This window comes from Stegodyphus dumicola, chromosome X1 (genome assembly GCF_044657685.1).
Source record: "Stegodyphus dumicola isolate Sdum_Otavi_A_Nest chromosome X1, ASM4465768v1".
NCBI classification, from domain to species: Eukaryota; Metazoa; Arthropoda; class Arachnida; order Araneae; family Eresidae; genus Stegodyphus; species Stegodyphus dumicola.
In genome coordinates, this window is record NC_140780.1 from 172,736,172 (window position 1) to 172,761,837 (window position 25,666).

Here is a 25,666-nt window from a genome sequence, read left to right on the forward strand (position 1 = left end):
TATAATAAACACGAATATGAACTGACCACGCGGAACGAGAATCCAAATTATTAAAATCTTGATAGAAATTCAAACGTGTGTAGTATTTTTGGTGAGAGGAAAAGAATACCGAATGTATCAGAATTTTCTACCGTTTTCGCAATTCTTTGACCAATAGAACGACGTGCACCTGTCTGTACTCTCGCGCACACCATAAGTTATGTTAATGCAGAGAAAGGGGGAAAAAGCATTTTCCGGTAGTATGATTCACCATCTGACGTTGCATATAAGGAAGAAAAGTTGTTTATTTAGTTTTTTGGGACTTCTGTGATTCCGGATTATCAATTTTTCCGGATTATAGATCATCAGTTTAAATCTCGTAAGATGGCATGCAGAAATTCTAAAATTAAAAATATGAAACCATAATTTATTAAATAAAGAACAATTATGATCTAAAGAGTATCAAAATTTACAAAAAAAAAAAGCTTAATATTTATTTGTTTACTTTATTAAACATTTCTTTCAATGTAAGGTGTTTAAGTTGCTTCGTTTTATGTGATAATACTTTCTCTTTAATTCCATAAACAGACATAATTTCTTGTTCAGTTACAAAGTTCCGCTCTTCAAGTCCTGTAATTGCTCTGCCGAGAATACCGACTAACTTGTTAATCGAAATTTTTTCGTTTTCACTAACCTCTCTGTCACCTTCTTCATGTTTTTATCCATTTTTTGCAGTAATTCCACTTTTTGTTTGATGGACATCGAAACATACTTTCGTTTTGTAGATCCTTTGGGAGCTCCAGCATCGGAAATTCTATTTTACATAATCGAAAGTTCAAGTTTACTTTTATAAAATTGTTCTTACAGTCTGCAAAAAATAATAAGCCGGATCCACTTCGAAGATTAAGGAACAACACAATCATTAACATTAACTGAAATATATAATTAGATAATTTTAGCTTATACCGTCCGTTATACATTAAACGCGCACGTGAAAACGTATTCTGCGTTTGCGCACACGCATATGTGCAGTCGTAAAGGTCTTACGCGCACGCGTAAACGCCTATGCGCATGTGTCAATGCGGCGCATACGCAGAAAGTTTTTAGCTTTGAGGTCCGGATTATGGGTGTCCGAATTAACGACTTTTGACTGTACTTTTAAACAATTTTCGGAATTACTAACTATGGATTCACTCTTTTTAGATAATTCTACTAAAATTAATCTTAGGAGATAATATAACCAATATTTCTTTAGTATATACTTTTGGTGCGGCCGATCGCAACCTAAATGGGAGGTGCAGATCTACATGTTATAGCAGTCCCATACACAAAATTTCAACGTTCTGAGGCTACTTGTTTTTGAATTATGCGAGATACATACATACATACGTAAAGAGGCCACAAAATAATCTCTTTAGAATCCATTTTAAATCAGTTAAAAAAATTTTTTGGGGGGAAAGAATCCTTTATTCTGTCCTCACGTACAGATGTCATGCAAAAACATTGTTAAATTGCTTTCGATAGTGGTCAAAATGGATATTTTCGTTGAAATACAATACCCGAAATTTTTCGCAATTACAATACTTCCTTTTTACTTTGGACAAGGAATTAAAATGAAATATTAAATCATTTCCCATTTTGTGTTCAAATGTATATGTCAGATGAAGTTACAGGGCGTGTAAAGTGAAGTTAAAAGCGACTTTTTACTTTCCAATTTTGAGTAAACTCCTGGTGAATTCTTGATAATTTTGACAATACGTTTATTGCTAATCCTTAAAAGATAGGTTCTATGGGATAATTGCATCATAACTGTTTTAAAGAGTAGAACACAATGTGTAAAACTTATTCTCACTTACAAATGGGAAGAATACTGTTGATATGTATTCAGAAGCTCTTAAAGCAGTTATGGAATATACATCCCAGCTGTCTGCAAACTGTAGGTGAGATTCTCCTTTATAAATAAAGGTTTCTACGGCTAGATTATAAAATATTGATCATATTTATATCACACATGCAACTCAAATGATAATTTTGTGATTCTGTAGACTTTGAGCACAGAAAACTTTGTAATGTGCAAACATTTGATTGGTTAACCACATTTAAAAATCAAACAAGGTAAGCACCCAAGTGATTCAAATGCGCCACATTTATCCAGGTTTGTCCTTCAAGGATACATTAATCATTCAATAATAGGTTCAGTTTCTTCTTACTGAATAGGTTGCTGTATGGATTTTCATAGTTTTCCCTACAGGCTTGATAAATGCAAGTCAAATTACTCTTAATTAAGTGGGTCTTCCAAAACGCCAATTCTTTTTCAGACAGATCTTTCAAGTGTTTGGCCATAACTAATTCTACAACCAACCAACATATTCATATTCAACAAATTAATTTTATCAGTTGAGACAGCAGAAGTAAATTGGATAGTTTTTATTTTTTACAGAGTTGAGACTATCTACTAAAATTCTACTAAATTTATATCACTATGTATTTAGAAGCATTAAAAGTCATAACAATATTTTAAATGCTGATGTGATAGTGATGTGTCTATAACAAACAGTGGTGAATAAGGTAATCTTCAGCAAATGCATGGCTAATCTTTTATAATGCTTATGCAAGGGTTTCCTTACAAATAGTTATTGTTTTAAAACTTCTGCCAAAGGGCTGAGAAACACTATACTAATCACTTTCTGCATTATTTATTGTACTTTGCCCATAATATTCATGATTGCCATAACAATCAAAGTCATAGCTCTACAGATACTTTGGAGCCATTTACCACTTTTCATCTGAAAAATGGCTTTCAATAAGGAACAGTGTGCTGTTCTTTTTTCCTGTTATGAGCTGTACTATTATAGTTCATTTTAAAAACAATCACATACATTTTTCATTTCTTCTCATTGTGAATTCCATAATTATCAGGCAGTGTCTTCACAAACCAAAGCTCATAACCATAAGGTACTACTAACAAAACACCAGGATCAGCAAGTAACAGAAGCCTACAATTAGCTTCTAAAGATGACCAAAATAGCAGTTTACAGCTGCATTTCTATTCGAGAAATTAAACTTTTATTTTGCATTAAAAATTTTTATTAATTCCTACTATTATTTTTACTTAATTTTTAATTAGCATAAGACTGAATTATCTTAAAATTGGAGTTAACAGTATAAATATTTATTGATCATGATACTTAAATAAATCATGTCTATTGTTTTAATTTTCAATACACCTAGCACATGTAATCAACATGTATCACTTTTTTTATTTTGTTCTAGGTTACATAGAAAACAGATTTCAAGTTTGTAGGTGTTTTCAAATATACATCTCTGGAGATTAAAACTACTACAGATTCAATGAGTAAAAATACTGTAATTGCTCTCTTAATAGCAGAATACTAAACTGAAAGTTAGACATAAAATTACAATGAAATTTCTCACAAAGCAATCATCTAAAAATTATTGGTATTTCTAAGGAAATGATGATATCGAAAACCTCTGATAACTATGTTCTCATAAACAACCATCTCCATATAAGACCATCTCCTTATAAGAATTTGAATTTGTACATGGTTATGTTAGAAGTTCCACTAAAAATGAAGAAAACTTCTAAATGTACATAAATCTCTCAGCTATTTCTACAGAAATCATAAGATAGAAAGCTCTTTTTTGGGGGGGCATAGCAGTAGCCAGATGACAATAAAGACAAAGATGATCTAAGATGAAAAAAAAATTTTTTTTAAATATTCCTCCTCTCTGCTTAATTCTGCATCCTTATTCTGCAGTTCAGACATTTTAATAATATTTTCTATTCTAGAAACTACTTGGAATTTTTGCACTTTTGAAAGTTAGAAAATTTAAGCCACAACAATATATGTCACTCATTTTCAAACATCTTAAATAAATAAAAATCTAAAAAAAATAATTTAAATAAATTACAATCTCAAATCATTATTTTAAAAATTTCACATACAGAAAAAACTGATATTAAAGGGAAAAAACTATTTTTTGAAATTTTAATTTTTGTGTTTATAAAAATGATAAAAGGCAAAGTAAGTTATTACTTACCTAATCCATGCCTGTGAGTGGACATAGAGGGCAAACCTGTCCATGTCATTGTTTGAAAATCATAACACTCTACTATATTCAATGTCTTGAGACCATCACGGCCACCAACAATATACAGCTTATTATCAATTACAGCTGCACCAAACTGCAATCTTCTTGAAGTCATAGAATCAAATTTGAACCATTTATTGCTTCGTAAATCATATTTTTCAACTGACCAAGAACCTAAAAAAAAAATTAAATAAATAAAATAAAAATAATAATAATAAAAAAAAAAAAACTACAGGCTACAAATAGATATAAAATTTTAATTCATTATGGTAAATCTAAATTATCAGAACACTATTACAGGAATGAGGTATAAAAAATACATGTGATTTTAGAGTAACAACAGTATTTTTTTAAGAAAATGTTTACTTCAAATTACATGCTACACTAAACATGGAAAGCAAATTTTACACACATCTAGTTGATTGTTTAATTAATTATGTTATGAATCTATACTTTGAGTGCCTACTAAGTGATGTCTGCTAGGATGAATTCATAATGGAAATTCTGTTTTACATAATAATCATGAAACAATGAAATCCATATGACTAGTCTTTCTCACAGCCATTAATTAAAATTAGGGCACAAATATCAGTATTTTGTAGCTATAGCAACAAGGCTACAATAGGTTTGATAGGTTTTTATGAATAATTAAGCTGCAAATACCATGTTAATTTCGATTTTTTTCATATTTCTCACAATAGTCTCAACAAGTAAAATATACTGAATAGTTACTTAAGAAAATTTATACATTCAAAATTTATAAAATAAATCCTCCTTTTATCTCAAGCAACCTTAATTTAATTAGATATAGGAAACTAAATTTGAACAAACAGTATTTATTGCAAAATCAAGAAATGTTGATTTTAATCATCCATCTGATAAGTGCATTTTATTTGCATACTTTAACACTAACATGAGCAACATTTTATGAACTGCAGAAAATAATGAGACAAACAGATTCTGAATATAAATGTTGACTACTTCATGCATATAAATTTGAACATTGTAAACAGAAAATACAAATAATAGTTTCTGAATAACAAGCCTGAAATTCTTTAAATAAATAAATTAGTTAGTAAATAAATGAATGAACACATGCACATGCACTAAAAAAAGGACTTTTATTAAAAAATTCATAAATTTTAGCATTCCGCAGAGAAAATACAAATAACATTTTTTGAATAACAAGCCTAAAATTCTTTAAATCTCTCTCTCACCCACTCACTTACTCTCTCTCTCTCACACACACACAAACAAAAGAAGAGCACATTTAATAAACAACTTCTGAGATACAGAATAAAACAAGAACAGCTACAAGAACTACACACCTTTATTACCATCCATACCGCCAACAATAAATAAAGAGCCAACAGTAGATTTTCTTGGCCTAGTTCTAGATGCATGAGGTAAAGAACGTCGCTCTGGTAAAAGATGATATTTCATGGCTTCCATTATCAAGCTACAGCAAGCTGGGTCTTCTTGTAAAAACGCATTAGTTTCAATAAAGTCTGTTAAAAACTAAAATAGGAGAAAAAGTGTGAACTTTACCATATTAAGTATATAATGCAGTTAAAATAAATACACTAAAAAGAAAGTGATCAACAATATTAAACTTCCCTAAAGAAACAAATTAAAGTTAAAAGAATTTAGTCAGATGTATAACAGCTTTCGATATACTAGAGTTCAAAGTTACAAAACTGTGATGCCTTAAAAGTTTCACCATCCCGATTGATAACAGTATATTTGTTTTTAGAAACGTTTACTGCACATAATGGAGACCAACAGTCCTCCAAATGGTGGGTATCAGCCATAGGATGTACACATAGTTGTTCAGTGTGCATACAACAGCATTTAATAACATTTTTTAAATCTCGACTTATGCGAATTTTACTTTTCATTTAATAGAAAATATATTACATTTTACACACATTTCCAATTGACTTTAAATACTGTAACAAATGTTGGTCACCAACTGCTCAAGGTCTGATAATTTTCAATAACAACTCTAGAGACAATGAAATTTTAAATGCTGAACTTTTAATTAAATTCCTGCACTTAATGATTAAGATTTAAAAAACAGTATAGCAGGCTTAAAGCACAAAATACTTTTGTTTGAATCTAATTGTCTGTGGTACTTCCAGTAGCCTCCCCCCAAAAAAAGGTTTAGGATTAAGATTAAGGGCTGCTAATCAAGGATTCAGAATTAACAACAAACATTTAATCTCACAGCTTAAAACATACCCATATTCTTTAATTCTTTGTGCTACATATATTTATGTAGTCATAAGATTGACACACTATGATCTGTTATTGCTAACAGTTGATTTTTACAGTAGATTATACATAATGAACGGAATGATTCATATATTAGAAGATAACATATTTAATGAGGAGTTTTTAGAAAGATGTGTGCAGTCAAAAACAGCAGGCGACTGCTAATGCACACAAATAGGGCAACTACTGAAATATCAAAGATTACATTTTGCTTATAGTAAATTTTAATAAATAATATAAATAATACTTAATAAAATTTCTCTCATATCTGTTTTTTAAACTAAAAGTCCAGAATAATTAGTAAGCAGTACTTGGCAATTTGTATTAATTGAGCCCATACTTTCATTTAAAATACAATAAATAACTCTGTTAAGCTTGAATAGAAAAATTTTTAAATGCAAAACAGTAACACTTATCCCTCGATTTACATGGTACTCGTTTTTACAGGGTTTACAAATTAACGAATTTCAAAAACTTGGTGAAAATGTATATTCGGCTGAATATACGCAAATACATACATCTGAAGTTATTTTTGAATCTCATTCCGTTGGTAACACTAGTGGCAACAACAAGTATGGGGATTCCCTGTGTTGTAAAAGGGGAATCCCCATAGTATGTATATGTATTTCACAATAGTAAAGCTTTTTGGTTCATGTAAACAAGTGCAGTATCAGTATTTTAGCAGCAAAGCTTACATCATTTTTATCTACATATTTGAATGTTTACTGGTAAGTTTTCAATAGTTACATTTTTATGGCATTTTTATAATTCACGTAAATATTTTAAGTAAATATTTATGTACATATGTATTACATAACTATTTACGTAATATATATATACATAAATATTTTAAGTAAAATGTTATATTAATTTTACATAAATATGTATTTCCATAAATATAATTTACGTAAATATTTAATTAATGCAAAAGATTTGAAAAAAATTAAATAAAAAAAAGTTATTTCTTTAGAAACAAAAATTAAAATATTAGATCGTCTATGTAATAGAGAAACAGTAACAGATGTTGCTAAATTTCATTCCTTCAATAAGGACAATTAGAAAAAATGAAGACACTATTAGAAAAAGTGTAGCAGCTGGAACTTGCAGCAGTAAGAGCACAATTTCATATGAAAGAAATGATAGAATGGAAAATATGGAAAAGGCATTAGCGATATGGATAGGAGAGCAAAATCAAACACGGATTCCAGTTGATACTAATGCTATTACCAATAAGGCTTTAAAGATTTATACAGCACATAAGAATCACTGAGCGGTGACTTTGTCAGATGTGTGTGTGTGTGTGTGTGTGATTATGGCAAAGCCTCAAGGGCTATCTGCCTAAGGGGAGGGATGCCTTCGTGGAGGACTTTCTAAGGGAAACTGGCTCGTATACACGTTACACATGGGGAAAACCATGAAAACGCCCATGCAGCCAGCCCGTTCGCGGGATTCGAACCTCGGACCGAACTACCAGTGTTCAGCGACTTTACCGCTCGGCCGCTGGTGGGCCCGACTTTGTCAGATGAAAAAAAGGCATCTTTTTCCTGTGATGACAGTGGTTAAGCTTAAAATTTTTTTGAATGATCTTATATTTTCCTAATGTAAAATAAATATGTACTTCTATTAACTACATATATTTGTTATTTTATGAATGAAGTATAACTTTATTTATTTTAAGATGTTTTACTTTTGTTTTATGTAAATAAATAACTTAATTATGCACATTTAGTGTTTTTTTTGTTTTACACAGGTTTACATAGCAAAATCCAAGATTTCGATTTACACAGTTTTGTGCGGAACCTATCCTCCATGTAAATCGAGGGATGCGTGTTGTAATTTTTTTTTTTGGCATACTTTAAATCTATATATATTGGAGAACTGAAATATGCATTTTTTCTTTCTAGAAAAGATTTTTTATGTAAATTTTATCATCAGAAACTAAGCTGCCAAAATAAATTAATTTCATATGTTATCAAACAAAACATTTTTTAAAAATAAATTTCAATTAAATTACAGTTAATTGTTATTTATTACATAATATTAAAAGTAAAATTTATAAAACTTAAGAAAATATAATGCACTGAGGAAAAAATACCGTAAAAATGTAGCTTAGTATCATAAAATTCGAAACAGGGTTCAAGGCTTTGCTATCTGAGGAGCAGTCCAAAAACTCTATATCACTATCAAAACTAAAATGACTTTACTCTGTCAATCGCTGAACATTTTCCAGCAGCCAGTTCTAATTAGAAAAAGACGGAAAACATAGTGAAGTTAGAGCGGTACATACAGAGTACCTTCAAATGTCGCAATTTTAGTGGATGACTAATGACATCTGTTGGTCAAAACCTAAATTAAACGTCTAATAGTGTATATAATTTATTTCACTGGTTAAACGATGAAAAGGCAGGATGCACTCCCCAATAAAGGAAGAAAAACACATGCCTGCGAAAATCACGGGATGAGCAAATTTTTCGACATTTGAGTTGCCTGTGGAAATTGGGGAATGACAGCCAGAGGGTTAAGCATATGTGGGAAATAGGCATATGTGTAATAAATAACAAAACTAATAAAATTCAGGGTTAATTTCCTCAGTGCACCATAGCAGAAATATAAATTTTAGCAGAACAACATGTCTTTAAGCCCCGTTTATATTAGTGCATTGCGAACACGTAGCGTCATTGGGAGAAATGCATACTCAGACGAAAGACTGTACACTACTGTGTTAGATTTGCATTTACAGAAGTTTGGTGGTCTATTGCATTCATTACCATCAGATGTCTTTGTATTTAGCTTTTGGAATTCGGACTTTTAAGAAACTTAAATTCAATGTTATAAGAAATTTTTATTTCTGCTTATGTGCTGTCAAACTAAAGTACATTAGCAATTTTTAGATAAGTAAGGTTCTAATGCATATTATGAACATCTCAAATTGGATCGAAGCTGAAGTAGTTTTTAAAAATTTCTTTGTGTTTCTAGAAGCTTTAACAGGGTTCGTAGCTACATTTTAGTTAAAAAAAAATAAGCACCTATAAGCACTTTGTAAGCACATTTTAAGAAAAAAAAATAAGCACCTGTCTAACTACATTATACAGAACTACATAACCTTAAAGGAAAAATTAGATTTTTAATTTAAGATATGAGAAACTCAGCATTTATTAAGAGACAATGAGCATTACGCAACCATGGAAAATAATAACTTTTTTTAATTTTAAATAACAGTTCAATTTACAGAACTAGTTTACAATGAGAGTGGAAAAAACTATGCAGAACTAAATTATATTTTAAGATTTAATGATGAAATTTCAGTTCAAAATAAAGAAAATATATAATAATAAGCCATATTTATTATATTCGCTTGGCACCTAAAAATAAATACAATTTATTTTTCCACTCATATTAATATTTAAATAATTTAACTTGAATAAAAATTCTGAACATTTTCTAAATTTTCATTGTATAACAGTTTACCTTTAACAGATATTGCAAACAAAGTAATTTAAGTAAAACAAGGAACTTTTCTGAAATCAGAAGATGGGAAATTGCTTCCTGCAGTCATCCTTTAACAGTAAAAGCTTAATTAACCGGCATACTCGGAAATTACCAAATATCTGAAAAATTCCAGATAGTCAAGCATAACTGCTAAAAGAGGAAAGGGGGTAGATTGTGTAGCCGTTCTTTAGATTTTCCAGCTAAATAATGCTTTTGACATTTTGATATGTGCATCATATAAAAAATAGCCCAATGGAACTGAGAAATAATCTTCTTAGCAAGCATAGTAAAACTCTTATCTCTGTGAAATATCGCAAATGCTATTGCGCAATACGTGTGCCTTAATCCTTCTGCATGTGATATTACGCAATCGGAATCAACAGCTGCTGGTTTTCGGAGAATAAATAACTAAATAAAGGAAAACGCCCCTTTGCTTCGTCCGGTTTTCATCATCATGCGCCCATGTGGCATATTTATCAATGAGCAGGACACGGTGCGATATTGGTTAATAAAGAGAATTACCAATTTGGGGTGTTTTTCATTCTAATTTTGAACAGACTGTGTTAAATTTCCGAAACATAATCATTCTTCGCTTGGGTTGGTAGAGCACAGAACTTTTAGTCCTATTCAAACCTGGTTGAAAATTGACCCCCCCAAAAAAAGTCTGTTACTTGCTTTGCTGCAAACTGTACCGGTTTCAATATTCGAGATTTTGCGTAGAAACCCCAACTTCGTACTGTGCAATGCATTGGCCAAAAAAAAAGAAAAAAAAAAAATTATTTTGACTATTCGATTACTTTATGTCATTCCGAAAATTATTCTGTAAAAAAACTAATCTGTGTTAAAACAAACTTACCCATTTTTGGAGTTTATCTATACTTCAGCAGTTACTGCAAATATATTATTATAAATAGTCATACATATGCTCATAATATAAGCATACCAATCACAATAAATGCGAATATGAACTGACCATGCGGAACGAGAATGTAAATTATTAAAATCTTGATAGAAATTCAAACATGTTTAATATTGGATGGGAGCAGAAAAATACAGAATGTAAATTTTCTACCGCTCTCGCATTTTTTTTTTTTTTTTTTTACCAATAGAACGACATGCACCAAAGGTTATGTTAATGCAGAGAAAGGGGCAAAAAGCTATTTCACCATCTGACATTCCATATAAGGAAGAAAAGTTGTTTATTTAGTTTTGGCTTTGGTACGGAAAGAAAACATACGTTTGTTAAAAAAAAAGGCACTAAAAGCAGAAAATAAGCACTAAAAACAAAAAAATTAAGTGCTTTAGAGAAAAAGTAAGCACCTATAAGGGCTTTTATATTTTATTTTCAAATATAAGGACTTATAAGCACTTATAAGGACCACTACGAACCCTGTTTAAATATAAATGAACTAATATATAATTAAAATTAAAATGCACTGTTACTGCAAAACAAATAAAAAAGTTAAAACACATTTAAAAATAGCTCATTCTTTAAAAATACAGAGCAACTGTAAAGAAAGGTTCACAATATTTACAGGAAATTTGCTATGCTTTTATACCAGTAACTGCTATGCGAGATTGTATATTTTTAAAATATGCCCAAATCTGGGGAAAAAACAGATAATATATAAAACTTTAGCATCCATTTCTTCAGTGTCATAGCTGGATAATTCATTAGAAATCTCGTTGTTTTAAAATGCACTATGCACAGTTATATTTTATGCATAAATACATAAAATATATATAATAATACATAAAATATTTTTAATTTATAAATTTTAAATTCATATCTCTTTTTATAGAAGTTATAAAAAAAGCTTTTTTCTCTTTATTTACGTATACATATATCAGGTAAAAAAATGGAAATATTTAACATGTTCCCTGCCAGACCGTTTTTTGAAGACTTCCCATTCAGGCCACGTGGGGCGTATGTGCCCCACGCTTTACATTTGTATTATTTTGTTTCTGGCGTATGCCTTACAATAATTAAAATAGCGCAAAAATCATAATTATCAAGGAAAGGTTGTATAGTTTAACATGCATAACACAACAAACCAATACATTTATTTTTTTAGGAATTAGTTTAACAAATACCTGGCTGAACATTACTATGCCAAGCAAGTTGCATCCTCACATATAATTTTTTTTTTATCGTACGTATATCAGTTTTAAATGGAGAGCATCAGCAGTAGTATTAAGATGCCCATAATTAATTGCATAATGAATTTTTTAAAAACTCTTCATTTTACAATGATAATACCAAATGGCTTAAACGGAAAGTTTAGCGTGGGGTGCATACGCCCCACGCGGCAGGGAACGTGTTAATTAATTAATTCCTGTGCTTCAGCTGGAGAGGACTGAATTTTAAAAAGCAATTATTATGCAACCTTTTTAAAAAATGTTTAAGGCATTAATATTGTCTCATGTTAATTGGTAGTGAAAGTTTAGAGTTGGAAGCATCCCAGTGTCTCAGCACATGTGTGTACATTTACATAAAAGTGATATGAGAAAAAAAAAAAAAACTTTTTATATATATGCAAGGAATACGCTTTAAATTCATCTTATATTATAACTTTCAAAAGAAATTCTTGCGGAGAACATCCCAATGTCTCAGCACATGTATATACATTCACATAAAAGTGAAATGAAAAAGAAAAAATCTTTTTATATATATGCAAGGAATATGCTTTAATTTCATCTTATATTATAACTTTCAAAAGAAATTCTTGAAGAGAAAATTTAAATAAATATCAGCATAAATAAAACATTATATTTAATGCACATAATAATAGAAATAAATTATAAAAATGAAATATAGATCAAATTGGAACACGGAGCTAAGAAAGTTGTATACAGGGTGGAAAAAGAGTATGGGATTCGAACTCACGACCCCAAAAGTTAAATCCCACTACTGCCAGCTTTGCTATTACACTATCATCATACAAATGTGGTTAGCAGTTTTGGCTTATATGCATTATAAAGTAAATGAATTCTTAAAACTAAATTTTTTGGCCCAATTTCTGTGTGTTATTGTCTAAAAATTTCACCAGATTTTGTTCTTCAGCTTCTAGGGCATTTCTTACAAAAACATAATTTTAAAGTGGCATTCCGACTGAAGTTAGACAGACTGCTAAAAATACATTCCAAGTGAAAGATGCACTAACAAATACATGTTAGCCCAAAATTTATATTTAAAAATAGAAAACTACAAATTTAACATAATTTTTAATGCATTAGAATATTTAAAAGTATATAAATAATGTTATTAGTTTATAATCTGTTTCAAAAGATAAAACATATTTTATTGCCTTCTCTGATTATAGCAGTTTGATATAGTGAGACATTAATTTTCATTAAAAGTAAATGTGTATGCAGAACTAGGAAATAATTACAGGACAAATTTTGCTATTTCATGGACTTGAAATTATATTTTTTATACCTGATTTTCATAACAGTAATCAATGCTCTTTGCAAACTAGTACTGCAGTTGAAGTTATCTTATTTTTCTTTTCTTTCATTTAACTAAACTCAGTTGATTGCTGTCTTTTTCAGTGTGCATTGCTATAATATTAATTCAAAAATAATTTATTTTTAGCAAAACATTCTTCCCCTTTTTGACTTCTCGCTACTTCTGCCACCATTTTTGCTGACAACACCTGATTGCTCCTTTCTTCTCATGTGAGCCCAATTCTTCTGCAGATGTATGGATAGAAGTTGAACGTCATTGAACTTCATCAGTCCGTCACCGTGAATCAAAGTGAATTCGCTCGCTGATTGGAGAAATGCATACCCGCTGCATTGGAAACGCAGTAATGGAAATGGGCCTTTAGTCGCCTATCTCACAATACATTGCCAATAGCATATAGCAGAAGCTAGCAAAGCTTTATGATGATGCTGTGAGTTTGGAGGACTTCTGGATATCAGAATAAAAAAGTGCAACTTTCCAGTTAATGGAATTTGTAAAGAAGTAATATCAATCAACTAACAGAGGGCAAAATCTGTGGTATGGTTCCAAATCCGAATAATACTGCTACCAATAATGAAGAAAGTGGCAGAGAGTTCATTGAGAATGAAATATTATCAATTCACAACTTATTGGGAATCCTTGATGTAGAAATTACAGGACTTGGAAATTTGTAACTGAACAAGAAATTATGTCCATCTATAAAATTACAGACAGACCATTGGGGGAGGGGGAACTTTAACAACTTATGTCGAAAAAACGTTAAATAAAGCCAACCAAATAAATATTGCGTTTTTATTTTTATTTATTTATTTTGTAAATTGTGATACCCTTAAGGTCATAAAAGATTCATTATTTCATATTTTCAATTTTACAATTTCCAAGTGTCATCTTACTAGATGTCTAATTACATTATCTAAAATCCAAAAATTCCCAAATCCTCATGAGTCAGCATCTTGGACTTTGTACTATGTATGTTGTGTGCACATATATATATATACACACAATATATATATATATATATATATATATATTACATATATATATATATATATATATGTGTGTGTGTGTAAGAAAAATAATGAATATGTAAAAGATTAAATTAGCAACGTAAATTTCCCGTCTCAATTCTAAAAATAGTAACCTCTCTCTGCACTGCACCATTTCTAGATTAATCCATGTCATATGACTCTTACATAATTCTGGTGATGCAAATGGAACTAAAACTCAAGCAGCCAATAGTTAATATTACTAATGTTGGAGGCTCTCATTTTAAGATCGAGTGCATTTTTTTTTATATTATTATTATCATACATTTTTTTAAATTATGGAATGTATTAGAGCAGATCTCAAAGGCCAGTTACCTTATAAACAAGGAACAGAGGCCTTTATATGTAACTTGCCTAACAGATAGATATGTTTGTTTCGAAGTTTGGTAAAATCAGAAACTGCAAACGAGAGATAATAATGGTGAATCCATAAATTTCTCAAAACTATTGGCAGTGGTGATATAGGCAAAGCATATTTTGCTTCCCTTAAATAAAGCTAAGACTAATCTAAATAAAATTCATGCTTTATTCCATAAATTAAATTAAAATAAGCTAACACTGTAGCTTTCACTTTTAAAACCATTTGAAGGGAAAAAAACTAGCATAATGCTAACTCATAACACAAACATTCTGCGATACCGGTGTACATATACATAATACTCGGTCGATCTTGACGTCATCGGCCAATCAGCGGCAACCACATTAGCTTACCACGAATTAACCTCTGATCAAAATTTGCATAAGGAAAACTAAAGCCAACAAATGGCTCTCTTTTTCTCATGCAAATACAAAAACAAAACTTACACAGAATTACAGAAGTTCATAGTTCAATTCTGTTTACGAAAACACTTATTGTCTTTAAACACTGAAAACATCTAAACAAAACTTCCTTAAATTAACAGCAGTTGCGCTTTTGTAAATAATTCCGCAGTATTTAATTTACTGGTGATAAATTCAAGGTCAAACACTCCCTCATTTACTAGTCTTGTAATAAAGTGATATTTCATGTCTATGTGCTTAGTCCGGCGATTTTCTATTGGCGATCTAGAAAAATCAATGGCAGACTTGTCATCACAAAATAGTTTACATTCTCTTAAATTAAACTTTAAAATTTCATCTTGCAGCACTTTTTTCATCTACATTAATTCCTTCGCTGCCTCCGATAAGGCGATATACTCCTCTTCCATGGTTGATAAACTTACACACTTTCGTTTAACAGTTTTCCAGATTTCCGGTACTGCATCTAAAGCCTCCCATGGACACGCAGTCATCCCTATTACTTGCATAATCAGCATCTGAATAACAATATAAATTTAGATGTTTAATCTTCGATAAGTTTAACTTATATAATTTAGTACTATTGAGATAACCAAGCAATTTCAACAATGCTTCCCGATGCTAATTCCAGGATTCTCCTGAAATTGTGATAAGATATTCACTGCATATGTAATATCAGGCCTTGTCCTGTTAGCTACAAAAACTAAACATCCCAACAGATTTCTAAAGGGTAATGTCTGCATTTCTGCACTTGTAGATGGACAATCTAATTTTGTAAGAATAGTACCTTTAGCTATGAGAAGTGAAGTTATTGGTACCAGGAAATATTTAAATTTTTCAAAAATTTCTCCGATATATTTTTGCTGATGTATAAAAACCCCATTCTCATTCTCTAAGAATTCAATTCCAAGTAACGTTTTAGTTTTGCCTAATACTTTAAGATCAAAAAACTTACTCAGCTGTGAAATTACTTTATCTATACTATATTGATCTTTACTAAAAATCACAATATCATCTACATATAACAAGAGAATTACATTTGAACTCTTATAAACACAATTACACCATTGTATTTTCTTAAAATGTAAATTTTCTAAAGTACTTTCAAATTCACAAAACCATTCACAGCCGCTTTGGTGTAGACCGTAAATGGCCTTGTGTAATAAACACACTTTATTTTCCTCTTCAATAAATCCCTCTGGTTGGGTCATATATATTTTTTCATTTAGGTTTGCATATAAATACGTGTTCTTTACATCTAACTGACAATTAGTCCATCCATATAAACATACCATGATAGTGAAAAATAAGTACTATTATATACTGACTATACAGCTAAACTTTCAGAATAATTTCTGATTTCACTAAGTGACACTTTGTAATATTTGCTTCTCTATGTACTGCATGTAACGGTGCATTTTTTTTGTTTAAAGTTGTGGTCACTTGTTTATATGAATACTGCAAAGCACATCAGGGCAAACATTTTTAAATACTTAGGCACAGTTTTAAATGGAAATGAAAAATAAATTTAATGCAGTAAGATTTATTTGACATTTATATGTACAAATTTACTGTGGAATATCATTTATAAGTTTACAAAAAATGGAAATTTTGAATTCTAGTAACCCTGGATGCCATAATGATGGCCCTGGGTTTGAATCCTGGAGAAGGTATAGATGTTTGTAAGTGTGCATTAGCTATGTTAGAAGAGGACATTTCCAAATACTGGCGAGCTTAAAATCCTTTTGAATGATTTGGTGGCAGAAGAGGGGTAGACTCTCGGACCATTCCGCAAAGTGCCCACCATCAAAATTGAGGTGGAACTGCACAGTTAGTGCGATGGCATTAAACCTGAATGACCTGAATAGCCAATGGTGAAATTCTGGTGTCTTGACTCATGAACTTTTTAACTGAGAAACTTCTGTATCTTAAATACTATAAAAGAAAAAAAGGCGGAATAACCTACAGTTCACAGAAAAACACTGCTCATATTTTTTTCTGTATTTTGTAAGTAATTTGGAGAATGAGTTTATTTGATTATGTAAACTAAATCTGCATTCAAAACAAGAAAACATTTAAAAACAGAAAGAGCAATGTTTTTGTTTATGGTAAACAGAAGATTAATGGCAATGCACAGTTATTTTTATGCTTTTCAAGGATTATTTAACAATATTTATATAGTCAGTTTATGTACCATTAAACTGCATACCGTAATAAAAAATTCTTAAATACTGTGGCATCATGTTTATGTACCATTAAACTGCATACCGTAATAAAAAATTCTTAAATACTGTGGCATCAAGTGTTTTTATTGGAAGCATTTTCCTTGCCCCATTTTGTGTTTCCTGTAGAAATTTGCTTTATTCTGATGGTCTGTGACAATAATTTTTCGATCATTCCACAGTAAACTAAGTAACCTTTCTTCTAGAAAGGCTCAGTTTATTCAAAAATAGTTAAATGAGTGTAGATTTTTATATTTTCTACTGCTAGGTAATTCGAGTGGCATCTACTACATACAACTAAAAATAACTTTGTTTAATTCTGTTCAGCATGATTTATAAAGTGAAAAGATAAAATTCAAATGCAAAATCCTATCAAAGTTTTTACATATTGAAGTTACACAAATTACAGTACCTGGGGGGAAAGTAAAGGAAGTCTTATCAGTTCAAGAAGACCAGGTAAGTCTTTTTTTCTGTTTGGAAGATCGTAATTTATCCAAGCCATAAGAGATTCAAATGCTTTTTCTTCACTTGGAACATTGAGCATATCACTGCCTAATAACTTCTTTACACCATCAGCTGACAGTGTTAAATATTCTTCACATGAAATGACATCCATAAAATGATCCTGTAATAAATGTCAAATTTAGAAGGATATTAAGATTTAGAGAAGAGACACATCTTAGATTTAATGCCCTTCCTTTGAGTTGTCACCAAAGGAACTAGGGAGAGGAACTCTGGAGTGAAAGCAGTAAAGGGAACATTTTGCACCCGCATTGCTGCTGGTAAATATGGTTAGTGGTGCATGTTTGAAGTCTTGAAATTTAAAAAAAAAAAATAATTGTTCAAAGTCCGATTAAAATTCTTCATGAATGCAGTAAAAATATTTAATGTCCTATACAACTAACATTAGCACCATTCTATACGTCCATAGTATTATGGCCCACCAGCGGCCGAGCGGTAAAGCCGCTGAACACTGGTAGTTCGGTCCGAGGTTATAATCCCGCGAATGGGTTGGCTGCATGGGTGTTTTCATGGTTTTCCCCATGTGTAACCTGTATACGCACCAGTTTCCCTTAGAAAGACCTCCACGAAGGCATCCCTCCCCTTAGGCAGATAGCCCTCGAGGCTTTGCCATAATTACACACACACACCATAGTATTATGATTCAAAAACCCATACTGGCTAATAAATATAAAAACGTGTATATTTATTAATCCATTAAAATGAATTATGGATGGTTGAAATGCAGTTCAAGCACAGGATTGATACATTAGTAACAAATGATCAGATGCAAATAATCTGAAAATATGATGCACAAATAATACCTTAAAATAGATTACAATAACACAGTTTTATGTGTTTAAAACTTTTAATTAGTAACCTGATACTAACAGCGATAAACTGGGAACCAGTCAAAACTGACGATGCAGCTTGAATAGAAGTCTTTATATGTTTTAATAAATTATGAAAAGCAATTAAGCTTCTCTTTTTGTACTGCACTTCAAAAATCCACTATGCTTATAAATAAACAAAGCCCTATGTTTATTAATCAATTAAACATGAATTAATGGTTAAAATGCAGCTTCAGCAAGCGGTGCTATAAACAAAAAATCTAACATTTTATATGGTCTCTTCAGAAGGAAATTCCAATTATTAAAATATTCATTATGCGTTAATACATAAATATATAAAGTTCTAAATAATGGGCCGAGATATTCACCATTAAATTTATTGACTTTTCAATGACCATTACCAACTAAGATTAGGGAGTAACCACATATTAAAAGGTGCTCATTCAGGCAATTAATAATTCAATGATGAGCAAAATAACACTTAATAAATTTGTAGCTAACTGATGAAGAGATTAATTACTGATACCTATGAGAATTTCCTACATAAAATAGGGAAATATTATCATTTAATTTATTAAAGCATAAAGATTATTTTACATTTGAGGCTGCTTAATTTTACATCAAATATATAGTGAAAAAAAAATCACAAAATTGAAAGCTTGTAAAGAAGCACAGCAATAAAAAATGCACACTCTTTTCAGAACCAACATATTAAGAATTAAATTATGGGTGTTTAAAATATTATTGCAGTATAGAATTGGGCTGCGTATTGAAGAGTAGAGGTTAGGAAAAATAGAAGTCTATTTACAATTGAAAGTTTTCGTTTATGGGTACCATATAAAAAGTTATGCCTAATACAAGCAAATTACACTATATGAAGGGACCAACTGCTTGGTTAGTTACATCCAACCCAATAAGAAAAATGACAAAAAGGGTAAAAACTGAAAAGGTTACGAGATAAAAAAAAGTTTACTACAGTTCAGTTATAATTAATACATGTTTTTGTTCTTTTATAATTTCACTATACATTAAATTCATGTACATTTCATCATACATTAATTTTACATGATAAATTATTTAACATAAAAATAATGGTTTAGACCTTTTCCTAAAATACATATCTGCCGCTAAAATACACATTTATAATTATAAATAATTATTTTATCACCACTTTTACATAATGCATAAAAAAAATTCAAGAGGGATGCACACTGCAGGAAAATTTCATTCACGTTTTCCAAAAACTGAAAAGATTCCATCACTTTCAGTTCCACATTTTGCATGAATAAAACTAATTAAGTACTATTACAAAGCAAACCAATAAGGCAAAAACAGATCTTTTTACAAAAAGACAAAACACCTTGGCAGCTCCATACTCATAAAAATCTACCCATTCTTTATTCTTCCCTTGAATAGTATAAGTTTGAAAATTCCCATTCATAGCACCAGCCTTGAAAAGAGTTATCTCAGTCAGAGAACAGGAATCAATCTGAGAACCCATTCACATTATTTAACTCAATAGTTACTGTGTGACACAATTTACAGTCTCTTAATATACACCCATTTTATGTCAGGTTTTCAGAATTAGGTGTTACAATTGCCTTGCATAGCCTTTATTTAGAACACACAGAAAGATGATGGTGGTGATGGTATTGGATTTTATGGCACACAACGTGAAGAAATTATAAGCACCAAACACATGTTAATTACTTCCACACACAGGTTTAGAACAGTAGCAGATTTATAAAATTAAATTCGGTCAAAAGATGATGAATGCTGAGATAAAGAGCTACACAAAATCTCAGATAATAATATAACATGTGAAACAGGAGTAATATAAAAATGGGAAAAAAAATTAGATACATTAAAATACCCAGAAGTAACATCAAAAGAAAATCATATTCAATAATAAAATTCTGTCTCTTTCAAGCACTTTACTAAATTGCTATTGATCTCTTTCCTGATTATACAGTCAAGAAGCAAGTCACAATCATTAAAATATCGGGTTTTAATGGAAGTTTCCTGCCACTGCAAATATTGTCTGCACAAACAGTTCGCTTTGGTGTGTTTAATCATATTTTGTCAAATGATTTTTGGCATTTGAAAGAAAGAGACTTGCTTTAGAACAATGTCTTCTGAAATTTGTAAAAAATATCATTGCCATTAAGTACAAAATGTTTGAAATGGCCATCACACAACCAGATTAGAATCATCACCCATCATTTACTTCCAGCTCTGTTGCAAAACGACAGCTACAGAATGTCATCAAATCATGTGTACAGCTTTAGATACTAATATTGTATCTATGACACTGTGAAGGTTTGGTACCGAAAGTTAAAAAACAATGACTATGACATTCAAGAAGCACAGCGCTCTGGCCAGCCTAATGATGTTGATGTGGCCCTCCTGTAAGAACTTGTGGAAGAAGATCAGTATGCAACCACTTGAGAGCTTGCTAAGGAGTTAGACATTAGTGCGATGTCCATTAGTCATGCTACATATCACGTAAGCTAGACATACAAGTTCAATCGCATGAACTGACTCAAGCAGATAAGGACAGAAGTATTCGGGGCTGCACTAATCTGCTCAAATATCATCACAAGGACAAAATTCTGGACTGGATCATCACTTGTGATGAAAAGTGGATATTATTTCCACAACACAGGCTGAAAAGGGGATTGGTGAACCCACTGGCACCATTCGAAAGTGTAATTTAACTAACAAAAAGATCATGGTTTGTATCTGATGGGGCTTGCCATGGTATTTATTATCCACAAAGAATATCTGAAAAAAGGTTAAACCCTTGACAGTAAGGCATACAGTGAGATGCTAGTCCGTGTTGATGCTGCTATCAAGGAAAAACATCAAACTGAGTTCTGGTCCAAAAAGGTAATGTTTCATCAAGATAATACAAGAAGACGTGTCTGCATTTACTGTCTGGATGGGCTCGAATGGGATCTTCTGCCCCATCCACCACAGAGCCCCGATATCGCTCCTTCAGACTTCTACTTTTTTCACACTTGCTGCTGCTATTTTGTATTCTGCCCAGAACATCCTACATGAGGTTGATCTATTTTTAGACTTGTGGTCACCAAGTTTCTGGGTGCAAGCTTTTGAAAAACTACCAAAACATTGGCAGAAAATCATAGATTTGGGTGGTGATTACTACCTGCACTAAAGGTGCTGCTTTTCATGATTTTTTTCTAACTTATAAAAAACGTTTTTTGGCAGAAAACTTTTGTTACAATCAAATATTTCAAGTGAAATCTGTTAAAATATGGACATTCAATAAAAAAGTGCTGCACTAACAGAAGGTATTCAAAAGATAATTGTGTGGACTTGAGAGTTGCCAATTACTAACATAATTTCTTCCCTTTGTTTTCTAATTAATTCTCAGTATTTCACGACAGGTTTCATGCTTTTAAGCTTGTTATTGAGTGAGCATCCCATAGTAGCTGCCACTTATTTAATACTTTCTCCTTCATGACCTGGTGAATATATCTAAGTGGAATAAGCTGGCTGCACAAATCAATGGCAAATTTAGCTGTGATGTCTTCCAGCGCATTTCCTTTGCTGGGAACACAGCAAAATTTGATAGCCACACATCCAGAAGTTTAACTTTAGAATTTCAACAACTACATGATTGTGAGTATTTAAAAGGATTCTAAAGCTTTCAATGCACTATACGAGTCTATATAAATTATGACCTTTTTTGGCATAATTTTGATAGGAACATAATATAATGCATAATATACAGCAGTTCAGATGTCAATACAACATGCATAATGCAAACGTCTACTTTCCTTGTGGTCACCAATTACTATTGCTATCCCAACATGACCAGCTGAAGATCCATCTGTACAGAGAAACATAGAAAGATAGGTGTGATAATAAAACAATAGTAACATAAAAGTGTCTTGTGATATTTGAATAGCCTAAATGTGAATAATTTTAAGGGTTAGTAATTTTTCACTTAAAACTAGCAGAAATTTTTGAAGAAATTATGAAAAATATAAAAATGTTTCAGTTGAAGATATTTATCAAGTTCATTATATCCAATTTTCATATGTCTGAAAGTTCACTACAGCTGTGTCAAATAATATCAAGGTATAGGAAATTGGATGGGACTAACTGTCAGATATAACCAATCATTATATATGGCAGTTCAATTATAAAATAGATTAACTATAGTGGAGTTTCACTATATTAACAGAATCTTACTAACCAGTGCTAAAACTGTTTCATTACCTTATTTTGAATAAACATTATTATCTTATTTTGAGAAACTTTATACTGGAAGTTTAACTTCAGTTTAGAATTAATTGAAATGTTTACAACCTAAATAAGTTCAAATTTAGTAAATTATATTTTAAACTTTATGGATTGACAAGGCCATCAATGTAATAAAGATCTTCATTCCCATTATTTTGAAAATGGTCATAATTACGTAATAATTATTGCAAGTTCCTACAGCCAGAAACATTTACTTGATACATGCAGTTGGCCGTTATTTCAGAGTAACGTTATTTTCAGAATAACGCACGACAGATCGACAAAAAGGTAGTTTACAATGTTCTGCTGGTTTTCAATCCTTCTGCATCTGTGCCTACTCTTTTTATTTAGAAATTTGCTAACTATATCTACAAATGAAAAATTTTTTAAAAAATAAATAAAAAGAGGAAATATTCGAAACAAATTTTTCTGAAAGTTACTGAATCACTAGAAAAGAATTATGTTCTTCCTAAAGATTATAAACTGCATAAATTGCATTACATGTAACTCTAAATGCATGTTTACATTCTGTATTATGCATTTAATGAAATATTTGCAATTTATTTAGAATTTAGCATGGAATATTTATTTACTGACCTGCATGTGAAAATACAGGGAAAAAAGTTTTAATTGATTAATGTTTTCAACATCACCATTAAAACTCTGAGAGGAGAATTCAAATATACATTTATAATTTCCGCAGTTTACAAAAGATTTCTCACATGATGTTACCTTGAGTTTATGTGTTAATGTGAATATGTTAACCCATCCAATCTCTTTCTAAGAGTAGATCATCTATGTTTTCATGCAAATGCTACACAAACTGATGTGAAAAGAAAATTGCTAATAAAGAATTATTTTCATTATTATAAAAATATATGTACTTTCAAAATTATGTAAATTATATGAAACTTGAAAGAGTAAAAATTAATGCAAAATTATTAACCTTTATAAATATATGTCCTAGTCAAAACTGCCATTTCAAATTATACAAAACACATAAAAATCGAAATAACTTTAAAGAGCTTACACTGACAAAAAATTGCACTCATCAAAACTTAATAAAAAATAGATAGAAAAATAAAGTTAGAAAAAGTGTTTTTAAGTCTTCTATGTTCAGATACTAAGTTTTACACAATTTGCAATTTAAGGAAAAATATAATCTTAATTACTCTAAAAATAGCAAAAATTTCAAAATATATACAAACTCTGTAAAAATGAATTATTACTAGTACACAAACAAATTATACAGAAAATTCAATCTCATATGCGATATATGGAAAGGAACATACTGTATATTCATATAAACTATAACACCAACATATTGAGCTATTTATACATGACTAAGTTCATCAGTAAAAATTTGTTGAAGGTAATAAAAATTCAAGATAATAAAAATACCAAAGATAATTCCATTATCCAGAATAAAAGCATAGTATGGTTCCAAATCACTAAAAACATGTCTGCCGATTACAGCAGCTTTCCCCGGAATTAATTATACTGAGAATAAAATATCGTATGGTTAACATTCATCCTTCTAACAGAGTAAATCTGGGCTCATGGAAACTTCTTATTGGGGATTTATCTACTACAACATAGCTCTAATACATGACAAACAATGGCTATAATATCTGCATTTTCAAGTTTTTGACATATAAAATATGTTCACTGAGGTCAGGCATTACTGAATATTAGGAGAAAATCTGGATCTACAGTCTCCAATAGAAACATAAAGCTTATGTATTTAGAACCTAATTTATATGCCTCTGGCTAACTACAGAACCTCTGTTGTAAAAATGCAATTAGGTGGGCCATTTAGCATGATCATATCCTAAATAAGCCAATCATTGAAAACTGGATCTTTCAGGAAGATTTGATAGGACATAGCCCATTTTAAGTTCTCTCCAGATACATGTACTAACATAAGTAATTAAGCTGAAACTTGACACATCAATGAATAGAATTTATGCCCAATAATTCAGGCTACATAGACAATATCATCTTAAGGACTATTCTATGGAAGAGGAAGGAAAACACAACAATGACTGCCTATTATTCAGGCCACTCTTGCACTGTTTTAATGCTATACAGTAAATTAATTAATTCTTGCACCAATGAGTACTCAAGTCAGAGCTGATTTACTATGCAGCTGCATGAAAATTTTGACTTACTGCATAGTTATTTTCTTTAGACAGTTTACTTTGGCAGCAGCAGCAGCAATCACAAAATTGCCTTGACATGCCAAAACAGTAACATTTCAAATATTAAGAGATTGCTTTCGCATGCTTAAAAAATGATATTTCACAAATATTTAGTTTCTGGAGACATCCAACCATGACTAATCAGCTTCACGTCTACCAATTACTAAGCATCACTGACATTTGTCTAAAATTTAGATAAATCCAGGACAAGATTTAGAATATAAATGATGTCTGAGACATACTTATCTAACAGATGATCATACTTCATTTGCCTACTCTGTCCTTAACTGCATATCCTAAGCACTAATTGAAAGACGACATGTGTGTTTTTAACTCCATGTGCAATTAGGGTGGTTTAAATTACTAGCATTCACTGTTACTTCCACAGAATGTTTAATTGATGATTTTGTACTGAACATCAATTTTCCAAGTTTACTTTTATTTGCATAAATCAGTGTAACTAAAAGACAATATG

The 25,666-nt window shown here is 30.8% G+C and overlaps 1 protein-coding gene across 2 annotated transcripts in view; it reads right to left on the reverse strand.

Moving 5' to 3' along the window:
• Positions 1 to 25,666, reverse strand: part of LOC118200991 (kelch-like protein 5) — a 139,688-nt gene that overhangs the window by 71,989 nt on the left and 42,033 nt on the right. For both annotated transcript variants that reach the window (XM_035372991.2, XM_085808297.1), the window contains exons 4-6: positions 17,779 to 17,991; positions 5,421 to 5,610; positions 4,042 to 4,266 (exon numbers count right to left, since the gene is read on the reverse strand). In XM_035372991.2, coding sequence (XP_035228882.1) covers positions 4,042 to 4,266; positions 5,421 to 5,610; positions 17,779 to 17,991 — 628 coding nt within the window. The remainder of the gene's footprint in view (positions 1 to 4,041; positions 4,267 to 5,420; positions 5,611 to 17,778; positions 17,992 to 25,666) is intronic.